At 41.1% G+C, this 19,692-nt stretch overlaps 1 protein-coding gene across 1 annotated transcript in view; it reads left to right on the top strand.

Moving 5' to 3' along the window:
- The window catches only part of SMAD6 (SMAD family member 6), a 45,539-nt gene that overhangs the window by 14,240 nt on the left and 11,607 nt on the right, over nt 1-19,692 (top strand). Inside the window, exon 2 of the mRNA XM_053718521.1 lies at nt 12,605-12,661. Coding sequence (XP_053574496.1) covers nt 12,605-12,661 — 57 coding nt within the window. The remainder of the gene's footprint in view (nt 1-12,604; nt 12,662-19,692) is intronic.

Here is a 19,692-nt window from a genome sequence, read left to right as displayed (position 1 = left end):
TACTAATGTACTGTAGCAAACCGAGGGTTTCACGTTCGATCCCCGGCGAGGTCTACTCAGCCTTCTTCCTTTCGAGGTTTATAAGATGAGCAGCGCCTTGAGTCCCTTAAGGGGGATTAGCCGCACGTTACAAGATAATTCATGTTTTAGCTTCCTCTGTGTTTTCAAACTTGGGGTTTCGCCTGGGTCTATTACACGCTCTTTCATCGTCGAATACTTGGGTATTCTATGGGAACGCGCTGGGAGGACTTTGCCTCTTTATTTGCGTTCCATGCTTGCAGAATATTGGAGAGATGTCTTTTCGGTATTATCCCGGGTTTCACCTGGTATAGGCGTGGCCTTCTTCCCTGTTTGGGTTCATTTGGGTCTCTGATTACTGGGCCCACTCTTGGAGGTGCTGTTTTTTGCATTGAGGGACTTTTCATTTTTCTCGATCCTCTTTTGCTTTGTTCCCTTTGGGGTTTTCAGCTGGTTTACCCTTCATTTGTTAGGGGTGAGTGGTGGGGGACCGTCTGTTGGGCGACAGTGTCTCTTAGTGGGCTGTTGGCTCCGTCAAGTCCGTTTTGCAGTCTCTAATTTTGGCTCTGGACTGGCTGCGAGTCAGTGTCACTGGGGCTTTTCCTTTTAAAAAAAATTTTTGGGAAGAAGCAGGATTTTTTTTTTATTGGGTAGAGGTTCAGGCCTGGTGCACTTAGTATGGGCTGCCTATTGTACCCTCCCGTCTTGGCATTCAGTGTCCTCTATAGCTTGGGTATTGTTTTCCCAAAAGTAATTAATGCAGTTGTGGACTCTTTCCATTTAAGAAGAAAAACATAAATTATGCTTACCTGATAATTTCCTTTTCTTCTGATGGAAAGAGTCCACAGCTCCCCAGCCGTCATTTTATGTGGGGCGTCCTTATTATTCTTCTGGCACATTTCACCCTGATATTTCTTCTACTGTCCCTTGTTCCTCGGCAGAATGACTGGGGGATGAGGGGAGTGGGAGGAGTATTTAAGCCTTTGGCTAGATTGTCTTTGCCTCCTCCTGGTGGCCAGGTTCTTATTTGCCAAAAGTAATGAATGCAGCTGTGGACTCTATCCATCAGAAGAAAAGAAAATGATCAGGTAAGCATAATTTTTATATATTTATCAATTAAACAGGACTTTGTCTTCCATGCTATTAAGTTTTCGTTCATGATTTTTAGATAGGGCTTACAATAAAAAAAAAACTTTCCTATTTACTGATCAAATTTGAATTGTGCACAATATTTTTCTATACACATGATACAAGGGCACTATTGCATTATCTTTTTATTATGTAGGTCTAATGCATTTATTGGTCCTTTTTTAAATAGAGCTTTTTAATATGTGGTGTAGTGATTTGTGACTTTTGGTGTCATACTGATTACCCAACGCTGTTCTACAGATATTTGCGAAAAGAGGAATGCACTTTTGAGTATGTATTGTGGCATTGCAGTTGCATCCTCTGACTAAATGGGTTCTGTACCATTTTTTCCACAGTGTTGCAATCTCCCTTTAGCACTTTACAAGAGAGGGCTTTAATGCATTACTTCATAGTGAGACCCTCTTAGGGGTTTACCCCAGGTACAATATCCCCACTCATCCTAAAAGCCCTTGATATTTGCAGGCATGATATTGTTTTGGTCAAATAGCTGTTCCTGTTATGGCGGATTTGTTGATGCAGTTTGTCTTATGATGCTGTATTTTTAAAGGAAACTACAATACAGAAATAAAATATAAGTTTTAAAGTGCTCCTCTCGTTCCCCCTTTTTATTTTGTTGGTCAAATAGCTGTCACGTGTATTGGCTTATTGGGGGAAGTCTTAAAGGGATATAAAATGTAAACATTTTCTTTTGCGATTCAGACAGAGCTTACTATTTTTTAAAAAAAAATGCTTCCAATATACTTCTGTTATCAAATTTGCTTCATTCCCATGATATTCTGTGTTGCAGAGATACCTAGGTAGGCATCTGGAGCACTAAAAGGCAGGAAATAGTGCTGCTATCTAGTGCTCTTGCAAATGGATAACATTCTAGCAAAACTGCTGCCATATAGTGCTCCAGAAATGGGCCGTCTTGTGGGCATACGTCATTGCTTTTCAACAAGATATCAAGAGAATGAAGACATGTTAATAATATAAGTAAATTAAAACGTTGTTTAAAATTGCATGGTCTGAGTCATGAAAGAAAAAAATTGGAATTTAATATTCCTTTAAACTCAGCAGGAACAACTTTCTTACATTTTTATGTTTAAATACTTTTTATTGAAAACATTTTTTTTACCATGTGTAAACAAAGCAAAATTATCAATACATTCTCATTATAACTAAAATCCAGGTCTTTAAGTCATATTAGTAAATAATACTTCTGCTTGCATACCTTCATAAATGTCCATTGTTTTCAGCGTGAGATTGATACATCCTAGTGTATTTTCTACTTAATTTTTATCAAACTTCTCACACCAAAGAACAACGCAACTGTGAGATACGTTGCTATCAGGTTAAACAAAACAAATTAAAAACTAAAAAGAACACAGGTTTGTCAGTCCCTCATCCTTGTTAACGAAACTACAAACTAACAAACCAACGGAAAACAGGGAAGAAAAAAAAGGGGAAATTTTTAAAGGGGGGAAAAAAGGGAAAGGGGGAGATTCTTTCTCCGTTCACATAAGACAGTGACTCTTTTTGTAGGTAGCACTTTACCTGATGAGTAGAGTCCCTCGTCCCACGACGCACCCCCGACAACCCGACATCAGCTCACACTAAGTTAAGACCCTAGATCAGTGTTTTTCAACCAGTGTGCCGTGGCACACTAGTGTGCCGTGAGAGATCCTCAGGTGTGCCACGGCAGACTGTCAACAGTGTGACATATTTTTTAAACTTTGCTTGTTTTTTACTCCCAGTGCAGGGGTAGTTTGTAGGAGGCATGGCATAACAGCACAATACATACAGTATGTGTGTATGTATGTATATATATATATATATATATATATATATATATATATATATATATATATATATATATATACTGTATTAGGCTACAATGTGTGATTTTTTTAAAATTTTGGGATGGTGGTGTGCCACAGGATTTTTTAATATAAAAAAAGTGTGCCACGGCAAAAAAAAGGTTAAAAATCACTGCCCTAGATGATTTGTTCCTGTCTACTTATCCAGTAGAACCAGACCTTTTGCATTGTCTCTCTATTGTTTAGAATTTCCGCTGCTGCTTCATACATAGTATATGTGAGTTGTATTTTATTGTATATCTCTGTCCATGTTGGAGCCCCTACTTTCCAGTGTCTCGCTATACATGTTCTGGTGACTGTACATAGGATTCTAATGAAAGTGTTCAGGTGTCTATGGTAGGTTTCTATAGGTTCATGTAGTAGTGCTTGTTGTATGGTAAGGGTAAGCTCCTCATCCACCAACTGACCTATAAATGAAGAGAGTCTCCTCCACACCTCTTGGACAATCTCACAATCCCACCACGTTTGTTTGTGCCTCTCTATCCGCAACCTCTGTAGCACAAGTTGCTTCCCTGAGGGCTCATATGAGAAGTCCTAATTGGGGTTAAGTACCATCGGAAGGCTGTTTTCAGTGCGTTTTCTTTTAAATCAACACTTAATAGGCCATTGTCTCCTAGTTGGAATGTTGTTTCCCACTCCTGTCTATCTCTTACTATACCTAGGTCCCGTTCCCAAGCCAGCATTATGGGAGTTTTAGGGTGTATTTGGGGGGGATTGAAGTGCCACATATAGCCTGGAGATAGTGTTTGGTCCTATGTTCTTATGTTCTTACATTTTTAAAGGGACAGTTGAGTCGAAATAAGAGCGTGCAGTTTTCCATTTCACTTCAAATTGCTTTGTTCTGTTGACATCCTTTGTTGAAAAGCATACCTACAGTATCTCACAAAAGTGAGTACACCCCTCACATTTTCTGAAGAAATGACACTTTGCTACAATGTAAAGTAGTGAGTGTACAGCCTGTATAACAACATTGTACATTTGCTGTCCCTTCAAAATAACTCAACACACAGGCCAGCCATTAATATCTAAACTGTTGGCAACAATGCACCCCTAAGTGGAAATGTCCAAATTGGGCCCAAAGTGTCAGTATTTTGTGTGGCCACCATTATTTTCCAGCACCGCCTTAGCCCTGGAGTTCACCAGAGCTTCACAGGTTGCCACTAGAGTCCTCTTCCACTCCTCCATGACAACATCACGGAGCTGGTGGATGTTAAAGACCTTGTGCTCCCCCACCTTTCATTTGAGGATGCTCATTAGGGTTTAGGTCTGGAGACGTGCTTGGCCAGTCCATCACCTTTTACCCTGAGCTTCTTTAGCAAGGTAGTGGTCGTTTTGGAGGTGTGTTTGGGGTTGTTATCATGTTGGAATACTGTCCTGCGACCCAGTCTGCGAAGGGAGAGGATCATGCTCTGCTTCAGTATGTCACAGTACATGTTGGCATTCATGGTTCCCCTCAATGAATTGTAGATTCCCAGTCCCAGCAGCACTCATGCAGGCCCAGACGACGACACTTCCACCACCATGCTTGACTGTAGGCAAGACGCACTTGTCTTTGTACTCCTCATCTGGTTGCCGCCACACACGCTTCACACTATCTGAACCAAATACCAGTAATCCATGTCCTTAGTCTCCTTGTCTTCAGAAAACTATTTGTGGGCTTTGTTGTGCATCATATTTAGAAGAGGCTTCCTTCTGGGACGACAGCTATGCAGACCAATTTGATGCAGCGTATGGTCTGATCACTGACAGGCTGACCATCTACCCGTTCAACCTCTGCATCAATCCTGGCAGCACTCACACGTCTTTCCCAAAGACAACCTATGGATATGAAGCTGAGCACATACACTCAACTTCTTTGGTCGACCATGGCGAGGCCTGTTCTGAGTGGAACCTGTCCTGTGAAACCGCTGTATGGTCTTGCCCACCGTGCTGCATCTCAGTTTCAGGGTCTTTTCAATCTTCTTATAGCCTAGGCCATTTTTATGTAGAGCATCAATTTATTTTTTTGTTTCAGATCTTCAGAGAGTTCTTTGCCATGAGGTTCCATGTTGAACTTCCAGTGACCAGTATGAGAGAGTGTGAGAGCAATAACACCAAATTTTAACACACCTGAGACCTTGTAACATCGAGTCACATGACACCGGGGAGGGAAAATGGCTAATTGGGCCCAATTTGAACATTTTCTCTTAGGGGTGTACTCTGTTTTGTTGCCAATGGTTTAGACATTAATGGCCGTGTGTTGTTGTTTTTTTTGAGGGGGCAGCAAATTTACACTGTTATACAGGCTGTACACTCACTACTTTTATATTGTAGCAAAGTGTCATTTCTTCAGTGTTGTCACATGAAAAGATATAATAAAATATTTACAAAAATGTGAGGGGTGTAATCCAGTTTTGTGAGATACTGTAGGTGGGCTCACAAGCAGCAATGTACTATTGAGAGCTATCTGCAGGAGTAAGAGAAATTATAAAACTATGCATTATTGCAGTGCTTGAAAGATCTCAGCAGCCAGGGAGCCACAACTCTTAGATCTTAATTTTTTTTTTTTTGTAATCATGATTTTTATAATTGCACATATACATACGTATTATATTGTTTGGCCCCTGAAAAATTTAGTATGTCCATTTAATAAGATTTGTCAAATCTTGGATTAAAGTTAATATTTCTTTTGTTCCTTTTAAATTCACTTGAAACAGGGGGCAGGCGTTGCATAGGGCCGGGGGATACCCGCTCCTGCCGTTGGTGCCACAAGTTTGGGCACCCAAGCTTTGCCTGCCCCACCTAGGAGCAACCTCAACCTATAGTCTGGGGTGGGAATACAGCCGGGAAACCTGCAACAGCTTTAGTTGTGGGTGGGTCGGCAGGTACTCAGCCAAGTGTCAAAAAGGGAGACAGTGTGACCATGGGACTTAAGACACTGGGACTTGTGGGAGGGCAAATGTTTTGGAGTAGGCCTGGGAAACTTGTTTGGGACTGTGCATTGTGTACCTATCCCTGTGCTCAGGGCACAGGGGGTGACGGCCAGTGGTAGCCAAAGATGCCCCAAGCCCAGGAGGGATGGGATGACCTCTCCCAACAACCGACGGACAGCCCCAGGCCGACCCGTTAAGGGTTTGCCGGACTGAAAGGGGGGAGATGTCACGGATACCGGGCCGCAAGGGTTAAACCCCTACCCCTTCCTACCTCACCCCCTCCTGTTTCTCAGCGGATTTGGGCTCCTGAGAGCAGCCGTGATCTCCCAGACCTGTTTTGTAATGTGAAATTTGTCAGAGAAGAGCTGATCTCTGACCGGGTAAAACCCTTCTAGGCTGGCCGGGCTCCTGGAACTGCCAGCCAGCCGCAGCACAACGGATACCTGCCTAACCCCTCTCAGGCTGGCCGGGCTCCAAAACATTTACCGTCCCAGTGTCTTTAAGTCCCATGGTCACACTGTCTCCCTCTGTGACACTTGGCTGTGTACCTGCCGACCCACCTACAACCAAAGCTGTTGCAGGTTTCCCGGCTGTATTCCCACCCCAGACTATAGGTTGAGGTTGCTCCTAGGTGGGGCAGGCAAAGCTCGGGTGCCCAAACTTGTGGGACCAACGGCAGGAGCAGGTATCTCTCTGGCCCAATGAAACGCCTGCCCCCTGTGAGAAATCCTCCTGGACGGGTATAGTGTGGTGATCCTGCCAAACTGCTGGGGAGAGAGACCGGTTGTCTCTTCTCCCGGGAAGGGTTTTGGCCGCTGGGAAACTGTTCTGTCGCTGGGGAGGGAGGCCGACTTTCTCCTCTCCCAGGAAGGGGTTCTGTTGAAGGGGAGGGAGGATGAAGACTTCCACTCCCGGGGGATGGCTCTGCTGCTAGGGAGAGAGACCGACTGTCTCCTCTCCCAGGAAGGGGTTCTGCTTACGGGACGGAGGACGTCTACCTCCGCTCCCAGGGGATGGCTCTGCCCCTGGGGAGAGAGACCAACTGCCGCAACTTCCTGCACCTGGCTCTGCCACTGGTGAGAGATATTGACTGCCATCTATCCCTGCAAGGGGTTCTGCCACTGGTGAGGGAGACAGACTGTCTCTGCTCCTTGGAAGGGGTTCTGTTGAAGGGGAGGGAGGACGACTACCTCCGCTCCCTGGGGATTGCTCTGTCAATTAGGAGAGAAACAGACTGCCGTCTCTCCTGGTACCTGCTTCTGTCGCTGGGGAGAGGTATCGACTGCTGTCTCCCTGCAAGGGGTTCTTCCGCTGGGGAGGGAGACCGTGGGTCTCCGCTCCCTGGAAGGGGTTCTGCCACTGGGGAGAGCGACTGCCGTCTCTCCCGGCAAGGGGTTCTGCCGCTGGGTAGAGAAACCAACTGTCTCTGTTCCCTGGAAGGGGTTCTGCCGCTGGGGAGGGATGTCTGCTACCTCCTCTCCCTGCAAGGGCTTCTGGTGCTGTGGAGGGAGACAGACTGTCTCCTCTCCTGGGAAGGGGTTCTGTTGGTGGGGATAGAGGTTGGCGACCTCCGCTCCCTGGTTTCCCAGAGCTGCTGTAGGTGCGGGGCAGAGGCCAGTGGCTCTCTGCCCGGTTACCAGCGCTACTGCTGGTGTAGCTCCCTGGTCCAAGACCATAAGCTTGGGGTCATGCTGCTGATCTGTATCTAGCAGCTCTTTGTCGCTTATTCCTTGTTGCCACTCCTCAGAGGCCAACCACCAGGATTCCCAGACTGCTGCACCTCAGCTCCGTGCAGAATCCGTGGCATGCTGCTGAACGCGGTCTAGCAGCCTCTTGTATGCCACTTCCAGCTCCCATTCCTGGCCACATATATAATCCATATCGGCTTGCAGTCCGGGTACCCCTGAGAGATCCAGCAGCTTTTCTTGGGCACTGCCAATTTCCTCCGCTCTTAGTTTTGCCAAGCTCCCAAAGTCTGGGTCCCCCCTCATCTTGTTAAATAGTATTCCAGGGCCACCAAAGCCCTCTGTGGGGGTGTCATCCTCCAGTCATGTTTCGCTTCCATAGCGTGCCATCGGAGGGCTCGGTAACCGTCCTCCACCCACATCTCTGTCTGGACCAATCCATCCAGGTTAGATAGCCATTCCTTCCTGGGCTGCTCTCCCAGGAGAGGCACCCGCAAGTCCCACCAGACCCAGTACCTCTTATCCGTTGGGAGGACCTTTCCATCACACTCCTGTTCCTGTTGAATGCTTTTCCTCCATAGTTGCTGGTGGAAAAAGGCCCTCTGTGCCAGCAGGTCCTGATACGAATGAGGACCGTATAGCTGGGCCAGCGCCTCCTCTACTCTCTCCAGGAGCCCAGCCTCCATAGTTACTGGCTACTGTGGCACTTCTCCTCTGTCAGCAGGAACAGTGTGGAAGAAGCAGATCCCACTGCTGCCACCAATGTGACGATACCCCATCTACTCCGACTGGGTAGCACCGCCAGAAGAGTCCTGCTTCCTCCCTGCTGACTGCAGCTGTGTATCCACCAAGTCACTACAGCCAGTAGCCCACCCTGATATCAGACAGCACCAGTATTAAGGATCCCACCCTGTGACAGACTCTGGCTACTCTGACTGGGTAGCTCTGCCAGGAGCCCACTCAAATAACTAGACAGAGTAGCATTCAGGTGAAACAATAACTGACTTTACTGTGAAACACTTCCCACCCCTCCAGACAGGCTGGCGCTGGTCATAGTAGCCACGGCCCCAAGGAGTCCCAAGACATAGAGGTGGTGGTTTCGGGGTGATCCCGGGGGGAAAAGCTCATTTAAAAGTTCTCGGTCCCGAGATGCCACAGTCCAAAAAATGGCGTGATTTTTTACTGGAGACCGGTGTTACAGCCTGGTAAAGATAGGGGGTAGGGGTGTCCAAAGCCCCCGGTTCCCAAAGGAGCTCCCCTCCGGCACTTCTTCCACCTCTTGTCCTCCCTAGGGGCTACCAATTCCCAAAAGAGCAGAGCTCTGGGGCAAAGGGCTGCTGGAGCGACCAGGGGTAAAGTTAGCGGGTGTCTGGCGTGATGTGGCCGACAGTGAGTTCCAGGAGCCTGGTCAGCCTAGAAGGGCTCTTCTCTGACAAACAGGAGGGGGTGAGGTAGTAGGGGGTAGGAGTTTAACCCTTGCGACCTGGTATCTGTGACAGTTTCATATTCCTTTAAACTCAGCAGGAACAACTTTCTTAATTAAATTTTGCACAATCAGTTTAACATTTTTGAAGGGACAGTTGAGTCAAAATAAGACCATGCAGTTTCCCATTTCACTTGTATTATCTAATTGCTTTGTTCTGTTGACATCCTTTGTTAAAAAGCATACCTAGGTGAGCTCACAAGCAGCAATGTACTACTGAGAGCTAGCTGCTGGAATAAGAGAAATTTATGAAACTACACATTAATGCAGTGCTTGAAAGATCTCAGCAGCCAGGGAGCCACAACTCTTAGATTTCATTTTTTTTGTAATAATGATTTTTATTATTGCACATGCATATTGTATTGTTTGGCCGCTGGAAAATTGTTTAGTTTGTCCATTTAATAAGATTTGTCAAATCTTGGATTAAAGTTAATAATTCTTTTGTTTCTTTAAATTCACTTGAAACATTATTGTGAGGTATCATCATATTTCTTTTATTGTTTACAATTGTCTAATTATCCACAGATTGTATAAGGGCTACTTGAGCAGTAATGAGGGAATGTTTCCTCTAATTTAGGTACTTTCACAATTCTGCGCTTTTACCTTTCAATCAACCACTAAATAAAATCTGTATTGGGCAAAATCTCCTGTTTGTGAGTTCCTGTTCGCTCCTACACCACTCCCTGCACAATTTCGGGCTGCTGGACTTAAACAGCACTTATCAGTAATTGTATGGTGAGGAGAGTTTCTGTTTGTAGTGTTATGGGTAATCAGAGCGTACAGAATACATGTTTCTTTTCCGGGGAAACTTTGGGTCCTGAGAGCTGCATTTGTAGAATACCAAGCGGTCAGTGATGCGTGTGTGCTGTGGCACTGGGGGTTGCTGGTTGCCTTTTTGTAGCGATAGGGGCTGCCCTTATCTTTAACAATATGGTAGAGCTAGGTCAGTGCAGTAAATAGAAGATAGTTTTATTTCTGCTGCTTCTAATAGCGTTAATAATTTTCAGCAAGTGTTGCACAAAGATGGCTACGCAGCAGAAGACAGAAAATACCATTTCTACAGTAAATCTGCGTATACCATGGGACTTAATAATCCTCTTTTTTTAGAGCAAACAAATGCATATTTCTCTACGTGTGTTTAAAAGGACCTAGACATGCAGAGTAAATGCTCTAATGCAATTGAAGTGTTGCTTGCATGTGTTAAAACTGTCAGCGCTGTGTACTACTGTGCACTACTGCTCCACAGCTGAACATGGCCAGTCAGGGATGGCATATGTGTGTAGCCACAGTCACCGGCCGTATCCAGCTCAGGATTGGCAGTATATATTGTAGATGGCTTAAACACATAGGTATTGGCAAGCAATGGTGCAATAATAAAATACAATAATACATCAGACAGTGCAGCTTTATGTCAATTTACCCCTGGATATACATGAATTAAGTTCACTACATGCAGTTACATATGGCACACCTGATTGGCTCCCTTGCTGTATCCTTCTCAAGTGCAGCAATGGATTGTGGTTGGGGGCACAACTTTATGTATTTAACACTTTTGCAGGGGTTGAACACATAGAAACCAGCATTTGTTTAATGAACAAAAAGGCTGTAATTACTCTAGAATGTTTCTAAAAGGGGGAAAACACCTTAAAAGAATAAAAAAACTGTTTTCTCTCCAGCTTTCATTATTAATTATGTGTGAATGTTTTGTGTAAGATGCTTTACACATGTTTCTTCACACCACAGGTCGGGACCCATTACTGGGTCACACAACTATATTTACTGTGTCTCTACGTGTGTGTGTGTTGCAGGAGAGTGTGGGTGTTATTACCTTTTACAACACTTTCATGTTTGAATACAATCAGGAATAAAGTATGCACACTTCTGAACCATTTTGCCGAACAATTGCTGCTTTTTTGCTGTATATTACTTACATTTTCAGACCAAGCATAAAAATAGGGTTGCAACGGTATGTAGTATTGTGGCACTGGGTCTGTGGGGGGGGGGGGGGGGTAGTTTGTAGAACCCTGCTTTACACAAGTTTTGTGTAAATTTTACATTAACGTACTGTTGCTACTAATAATAATATGCTATAGTTGTGTTTGTGTTTTTTTTTATTTAACCTTTTTAGTCCCCAGGATTTCCTTTTTAAAATAGAGAGAGCAAATATTGATTTTGAGGTTGTGATGTGCAGAATTGGCTGCCCTGAGGTTTTAAGCACAAGCTTAGAGTAGATCTTTCTATCATGTTGTGAATCTTTTTTTTTTTAAGATGCACAAAATGTTCTGCTTGGGGAGGAGAGAAGGGCAGGAGTTTGAAGTTTGCTCTTGTTGTTTGGTCTGGCATTCTCTTTGAAATCAGATCACTCAGCCCTGTTTTCCCGAGGAGGTCCCTCTGCTGTTGAAGAGGAGTGGTGATAATACAGAGTTTGCTTTTTGGCTGGCGCCAGAATGACTGTTTATCTGGAGATCTCGCCAATTACAGCTGCTTTCTTAAAGCTGCAGTTCCCCCCTCCTCTCACTCTATGGCTCTGTCCTAGGAAATGGCATGTATTGCCTTTCAGGAAAACTCCCACTCTGTGACAAGCCAGATCCCAGCCCCCCCCCCCCCCCCCACACACTTATATTTTTCTCTACACTTTTTTTTTTTCCTCTCTCATTCCTTTCCTTGTTCTGTCATTTCTGTTCTCCCTTCCCCCATGTGCCTTTTATTCTTTCCAGTCCCAAAGTCTTTTAATTAAATTTTTTTGTTTTGTTTTTCTTTTCTTTTGCATTTCATTTTCTCTGCTTTGCAGAATAATTTTAAACTGTTTTAGCTGATCACAGTTGTGAACCCCATGTTCAATAGTTGCTTTAATATAGTTTTCCTCAAGTTTCCAGGTAGTGTTGGAGTTTAAACCCTCTTCCCTGTGTATCAATTCTGCAAATGCTAAATAAGGAGCCAGATAAAGTAATAATCTTAAAATGTAAAAGCATAGTGTTATTAATCAAAAAGATTTATAATTTTAGTGTAAATCTACTTGCACCTTTTTATTAAAGTGAATGTAAAGTTTCATCAAGTAGTGCCCGTTTTTTTTAAAAATACTATTAAAAGCATGAAACTTTACATTGCACCATATATGTAGAAATACCTCTTCGTCTTGAAAGCCGCTCCAGCGCTTCACCAGCCCATCGCAAGCCTCTTCCTACGCCAGCAATGACAATTTCGACATCCTCCAATCGCAGCTTCCCCCCCTGGGGCAAGCATTGCCTTAAGCAACGCCGTGATTGGAGGAAGGCCGGAATAGTATTTCTACAAATATGGTGCAATGTAAAGATTCATCAATGAAATTGCCCCTGTTTTTAATAGTATTTTTAAAAACCGGGCACTACTTGATGAAACTTTACATTCATCACTAGTAAGTACATTTGTAAATCTATAAACAAAGACCATAAAATAATAGCAAACGGATTGTTCGAAAACAGCACATTTTTTAATTAAACTTTTTTTTTATTATTTCAGAGTCGCCACCTCCTCCCTATTCCCGTCTTTCTCCAAAAGTTGAGCAAAAGCCGCTGGGTAAGTTATTGATATGTAATGTGCGTGTTTGATACCCTGGGAGAAATTATAAAGGGACATAACAGTCAAAACTGAAATGTTCGTGAGTGGGTTTCATGTTTCAGCGACATACACATGTATTCTGTGCAAGCCTTGTGCACCAGCATTTAAACACCACACCTACTCAGACTCAGTGGTGACATGTATGGCAGAAATTAAACCATTGCTAGCACAGTGTTTGAATCTGGGGGCTTTGGAGCATACCTGTGTATGCTGCTGAAAAACGAATAGCTTTTACTAGAAGGATTTTTGCTATTAACCCCTTAAGGACACAGCTCCAGTTTGCTCAATTGTTCAATGACAGAATAATTCCTCCATTGGTCATTAAAAGGTTAAAAGTATATAGCAAAAACGCTTCTACTCAAGACTGAAATGCATTCACAAACCTTTCAATTTTGACCTTTATGTAATTTGGGATGAATAATGTATCCTCCATAAGAGCACAATAATGTTACAAATTTATTTGGACAGTCTACTACTCCAACATTTTTATTGTTTAAAAAGATAGATAATCCTTTCATTACCCATTCCCCAAATTTTGCACAGCCAACATGGTTATATTTAATATACTTTTTTACCTCTGATTACCTTGTATCTAAGCCTTCTGCTGACAGTCCCATTATCTCAGTGCAATTTATTTATCTATTGACTAACCTTTTAGCTAATTATTGCTGGGTCCTGCACTGTTCCATGGGAGTGAGCACAATGTTATCTATGGCACATATGAATTCACAGTATCTTGTTGTGAAAAGGTAATAAAAAAGCATGTGATTAGAGGCTGTCTTTCGTGGCTTAGAAACGGGCAGGATTTTAGAGGTTTAAATGTTATAAAATATATCACTATAACAATGTTGGTTGTGCAAAGCTGGGGAATGGGTAGTAAAGATGTTGTCTGTCCTTTTAAACAATAACAAGTTTGGTGTAGACTGTCCCTTTTTTAAGTTAAAGTTGTTTAAAGGGATATGAAACACAAAAATGTCCTTTTGTGATTGAGACAGCATATAGTTAAAAGTTTCTAATTTCTATTGCTTTTTTCCCATGATATTCTGTGTTGAAGAGATGCCTTGGTAGGTATCTGGAGCACTACATAGCAGGCAATGGTGCTGCCATCTAGTGTTCTTGCAAATGGATAACATGCTTGCAAAGCTGCTGCCATATAGTGCTCCAAAAATGGGCGGGCTCCTAAGCTTAAGTCCCTGCTTTTCAACAAAACATACAAAGAGAACGAAAATTTGATAATAGAAGTAAATTTAAAAAGTAGTTTTAAAATTGCATTCTTTATATGAATCATGAGAGAACAATTTAGGGTTTCATATCCCTTTTTAAACTAGTTTTGAGACTAACTGGCAGTGAATGTTGTGCAAAACTCCACTTTAAAGACAGATTTCTCACTGGCTGTTAAAGGGACATTATACACTAGATTTTTCTTTTGCATAAATGTTTTGTAGCTGATCCGTTTATATAGACCATACATTTTTATTTTTTAAAATGGATAGTTTTGCTTATTTTTAAATAACATTGCTCTGATTTTCAGACTCCTAACCAAGCCCCAAAGCCATCAGCTTGCTCCTGTTTGTGTAAAGAGCCTTTTCATATGCATAGGGAGGGGAGTCTGCTTTTTCCCACTTGCAGTGGGTGTTCCAGCTACCTTTTTAACAGAGCTAAACTGGAAATGTTTAAACCGTTTTATACTGGATCTTTAGATCAGTAACTGTGCATATTATTCTTTATAGTAGCGTCTATTACATGCAGTTATATGAAAACGAGTGTGTACTGTCCCTTTAAGGACAATACCCTAAGCTCTATTGATTGATAGTTACATAAATCACAAGCATGAGTTGTTGGTTTTCATCCCAGGAAAAACTCTTCTTCAAAAAACATTTTACAATTGCCTCTTTTAGATGTGATAAAGGGTAATAACTGTAATGTCCCTTTAACATATTTAAATAAAACCTAGGAGCTTTTTATTTTTTAGGTGCCAGAGAAGGAATTTATATCTAGACATACATAGAATACTCTAAAAAGTTAGGAACCAGAAATAAAATGTCAGGAGCGCGGGCTTCTGGGATTTGTCATACCCTAGCATATGGGATGTAAATGATATGCAGACACAGATTAAGGTAACTTGACCAAACAATATGCATTCCCCCTCCTGGCGTCCTGGAACACATGATCTAGTTAATGTGACATTCCAGGAGATTGTGTAAAGAGGGGGCAATGGCTTTGCAGGAAGTTCCTTTTCACCTACAAGCAGATATCACTGTAATTAGTTTACCTAATAAAAATACAAGGTTTTTTTGTTCTAGAAGTGCTTGACAAGTTTTTTTTTTTTTGTTTTTTTAAACTTTTGGTGCCACAATGTTTTGTGGGTGTTCAACTTCCACACAACAGTGGTTTAAGATATTGACTATGTATTAAAAGGGACATTTAATTCACTTTTAATATATACATAGTATTTATCAGCAATTAAAGGGACATTAAACCCTTTTTGCTTTCCCCATGCTCCCTAAATAGACCCGAAAGCAAATTCTGTAAACCAGCTATTTGATTTGCAGCTTGTTGAATATAAGCAACGTAGGTCACAAGCCTCTGTAGGGAGCTTAGGCAAATTTTTAAAGAACCATTAAATAAAAGTAGACCTGATTAAGCAATAAATCCATAATAAAAAGACAATGCAAAGCAATTACTCTGAATTTCAAAATAAGTAGATTTTTTTTTTCTGCCAGATTTCAGTTAGTTCCATTTTCCTTCCCCCTGCATCATGTGACAGCCATCAGCGAATCACATTTCATATATGTATATACAGTGAATTCATGCACATGCTCATTAGGAGCTGGTGCCTCACAAAGTGTGCATATACAAAAACTGTGCACGTTTTGATAATGGAAGCAAATGTGAAAGTTGTTTACAATTGCATGAAAGTTTAATTTTGACTTTAATACTCCTTTAAATAAAAGCAAAAAGATATGTTTTATTGTCCATTTAGAAGCACTGCATTACAAATTGTCATCCAAAATAAAGGTTTCAAAAGTATTTAAAGGACCAGTAAACACAGCAGATTTGCATAATCAACAAATGCAAGATAACAAGACAATACAATAGCATTTACTCTGAATTTCAAATGAGTAGTAGATTCTTTTCTAACACATTTTAAAGTAATGTATATTTCCACTCCCCCTGTACCATGTGATGGCAATCAGCCAATCACAAATGCATATACGTATAGTCTGAGTTCTTGCACATGCTCAGTAGGAGCTGGTGACTCAAAAGTGTAAATATAAAAGACACTGCTCATTTTTTTTAATGGAAGTAAATTAGAAAGTTGTTAAAAATGACATGCTCTATCTGAATCATGAAAATTTAATAAAGCCTGAGTGTCCCTTTTAAACTGTTAGGAAATGTAGCTTTGTTTTGCAGTCCGGCGTTTGGTGAAGAAGGGGTGAGGTTCTCTACCCACAATTTTGCCCCAGGGCTACTGGTTTGAACCATGTCTCTTCACTCTTCTTGTATCTAGTGATCTCTCAGTTCTATCTCTTATTTACTCAAATAAAGAATACATAATGCAACGTGCATTTATCTTTTGATATGCTTTTTTATATTTATTTGTGTATATAAAAAGTTTAGTTATGCATAATGAAACTATTTTGCAATATATTTTCATTATTTATATCCCCTTTTCATGTAACTTTAGGTCTAGAAATTCTGCAATTTTTAAGGGACATTCCAGATAGCTAGATATTTTCAGTGCACCAGCAGCTGCTCAGAGAGCTAGTGGGGCTTGTATCATGCCAGCAACTGACAAATTGAGTCTTTTACCATATGGTAAAAGCACTTAAGGCTCTCTGAGTAAGTGTTGTGTTTAAAATGCTGGTGCACGGCACGGTACATACTTAAAGGGACAGTCAAGTCGAAATGAAACTTTCCAATTTTACGTTTGTCTTCAAATTTCCTTTGTCCTCTTGGTATTCTTTTTTGGAAGCAAAACCTAGGCAGACTCAAACTGATTTCTAAGCCACATCTCGGTGCATTTTGACTGTTTTTCATAGTTAGACAGTGCTAGTCCATGTGTGTCATATAGATAACATTGTGCTCACTCCTATAAAGTTATTTGAGTCAGCACTGATTGGCTAAAATGCAGGTCTGTCAAAAGAACGGAGATAAGGGGGGCAGTCTTCAGGCGCTTAGGTAATCAGAGGTAAAAATGATATCCGTGTTGGTTATACAAACCTGAGGAATAAGTAATAAAGGTATTTATCTACTTGAAAAATGTTATTGTTTAAAAAGATAGACTGTCCCTTTTAAAAATACTCTTGAAATAGCTATAACTTTTTATTAGAAGCATTTTTGTCTAATTCATGTATACTGCACAAATACTTCTGTTCAAAAGTGAAATCACCTGTATAAATTCCAATTTTGTCTGGAACGTCCCTTTTAATTCTCAGAACTTGAAATGCTCCCTGCTGACTACTAAGGGCTAACTCTGCTACATATCTCTTCCTAACTGGTTTTATCAGATAACAACTGCAAAAAAATGCATTTTATACTAACGTTATGACAGGGACTAGCCTTGTTGTCTGTGGACTAAAGCCCAAATTGGTTTCTTAAATAAGGCAAACGGTGGGTGGAGTTTGACCATTGAAAAACAATTGCCGTAAAAGGATGTTGGGATATATATATATATATATATTTATTATCGAGAGAACAAAGCAAATTTGCTAATAGAATTAAATTGGAAAGTTGTTTAAATTGTACGCTCTATCTGAATAATTAATTAAAACAATTGGGTTTCATATCCCATATTAACAATATAACCAGCCAGCTTGCAAAATGTGCTAGAGTCTTCTGATACAACCTTGTTTCTAAGTTGTTCTTTTTTGCTGGTCATATCCCCCTTATTTTCCTTACTTTCTTTGTTGTTGAAATATTTTACTCTAGTGGATTCTTAGTGTTGTGTATTTTGTTGTAATATAGGTGTTTAGAAACGCTAGAATAAATGGGACACTATAATAAAATGTTCTAGTTCATTAGCTACATATTTAATGCCTGGACTGGGATTGACACAAAAGTGCCATCAAACTTAGCCAGTTAGCTAATCAGGAATGCATACCCAGGTAGCCTCTGACTAGCTATATCCTGCTGATGTCTAGCTCGGGAGTGCACCTAGTGTGCCAGTTAAACTGTTGTGTGCGGGGGTTAAACCCTTATGTAATAATAAAATGATTATAGCATTTTGTTACATTACCAGGCCCCTTTAATCTTAGAACTAAATACACAAGCTCCATTTTAAAGGTGCCTCATAATCTTACTGCATGCTGAAAACAATAAAGGGTGGGTATTGCACATTTCCCTTGTGCACAGCTAAATGCTTGTGCTATTATCTTGTAGTAAGTCACTGAGTCTCAGAATTGCTTTGCCTGTCATTGTTTGACTATTGAAGGGTTAAGGCCTTTCTTTGTGTATTTGTTAATGGAGAGGGAACAATGTGGGCAACTTGTTAAAACAAAGTTTCTTGTGCTTCAGTAGCAGAGGGAGGAAGGAAGGAAACGTGCAAGAATAAACAGCTTCAAGAATGTTAATGTGGGTAATTAAGTATGGTAACTATGAAGCATTTAAAGGCTTCGTGTAACCTTATCCTTCCAGCACCATGTCCCAGCCTGCTTTGTGGTCAGGGCAGTTGAAATTTTACATGCTACAGACAAGAGGAGGGGGAGGCTGGGGTGGGTGTAACTGCTGGGACAGGAGAAGGGCATGTAGACCCCGCAGGCAGAGGTTACTGAGACTCTGGTAGGTGACATTGCTGTAATCTTCTGAGCTCATTGATGCTTTGCCTCCCTCTCACTAGAAACCTAGTTATAGCCCATTGTATGCATCGTCGTGGGTCTGGTGGGCACAGCCGTGCAAGGGTTAAACACACACAGTAATGGAACATTACTTGCATAACACATTAGTATTATTTGGCACATTTTAGGTCCCTTTAATAGCTTGCAATCCTTGTTCTTTTGATTGTTGCCACAGAGCAAGTGATCAGTAATAAATGTGTATTTTTCACCCTAAATAATTTCTAGATCATTTCCCTAATACACATCCCAATGTCATGGTGTAAATATTTATTTTGCAGCTCTTTGTTGTTTCCTGACACTTTTCATAGTGTGGTGTTTTGTTGTTTTTTTTTTTTTTTCTCTTTGAGAGAAAATTGCCGTCAGTTGAACTTCTTCAGCTGAGTATCTGCATACTCATAGGGGAGATTTCAATCAGCTGAACTATAATATTTGAGACTGCTTGGGTTTAGATTGTAGTGTGTGTGTGTGTGTATAGAGATGGAGCGTTATTTCGTTCTTGGACCCAGACAGCGTAATGTCCTCGGCCAACCTTGTTATTACCTTGTAGGTATAGATATATTGAAAAATGTGAAGCAGTTGGATATTTTAATGTTTGCATAGTAAAAAAAAAAAAAAGAAATTAAAAAAAACAAAAAACTTTTTGCAATATACATTTTATTCGTTTCCCTTTTTTTTTTTTTTTTTTTTTTTTTTTTTTTTTTTTTTTTTAGTGTAATGTTTTAATCTTAAAAACTTGACTTTTGGAATTAAATTCACACTGTAGAATCATGAGTCTAATCCTTCTACATCTCTCTGTAATTAGCCTCATCAGAGGTGATTAATATATTGAAAAACAATGCACAATTTGCTCATAAATGACTGGCAAACTGCAGCTACTGCAGTAACCAGTCCTAATTGGCAGTCAATGATCAGTGAAAAAAAATTGTGGTAATGTATTCAGAAAGTTTTCACACTTGTTTGTTGTTTTAGTCCCTTACAAGCAAATGTTTCAGTATCTTTCTCCATGTTAATACCAGATATTGATGTGGAACAGATAATAAATAAATAGTTTTAGATTAGTTCCTCAGTCATCACCTATTTTCCCTTATTCATGGAATTTACCCCTGACCCACACGTACTGTAATTCAGCGCATTAGGTGTTTGTTTTTTCCC

Source organism: Bombina bombina, chromosome 6 (genome assembly GCF_027579735.1).
Source record: "Bombina bombina isolate aBomBom1 chromosome 6, aBomBom1.pri, whole genome shotgun sequence".
NCBI lineage: Eukaryota > Metazoa > Chordata > Amphibia > Anura > Bombinatoridae > Bombina > Bombina bombina.
Note: the sequence above shows the minus strand (reverse complement) of the source record. Positions and strands in the feature narration are given on the sequence as shown.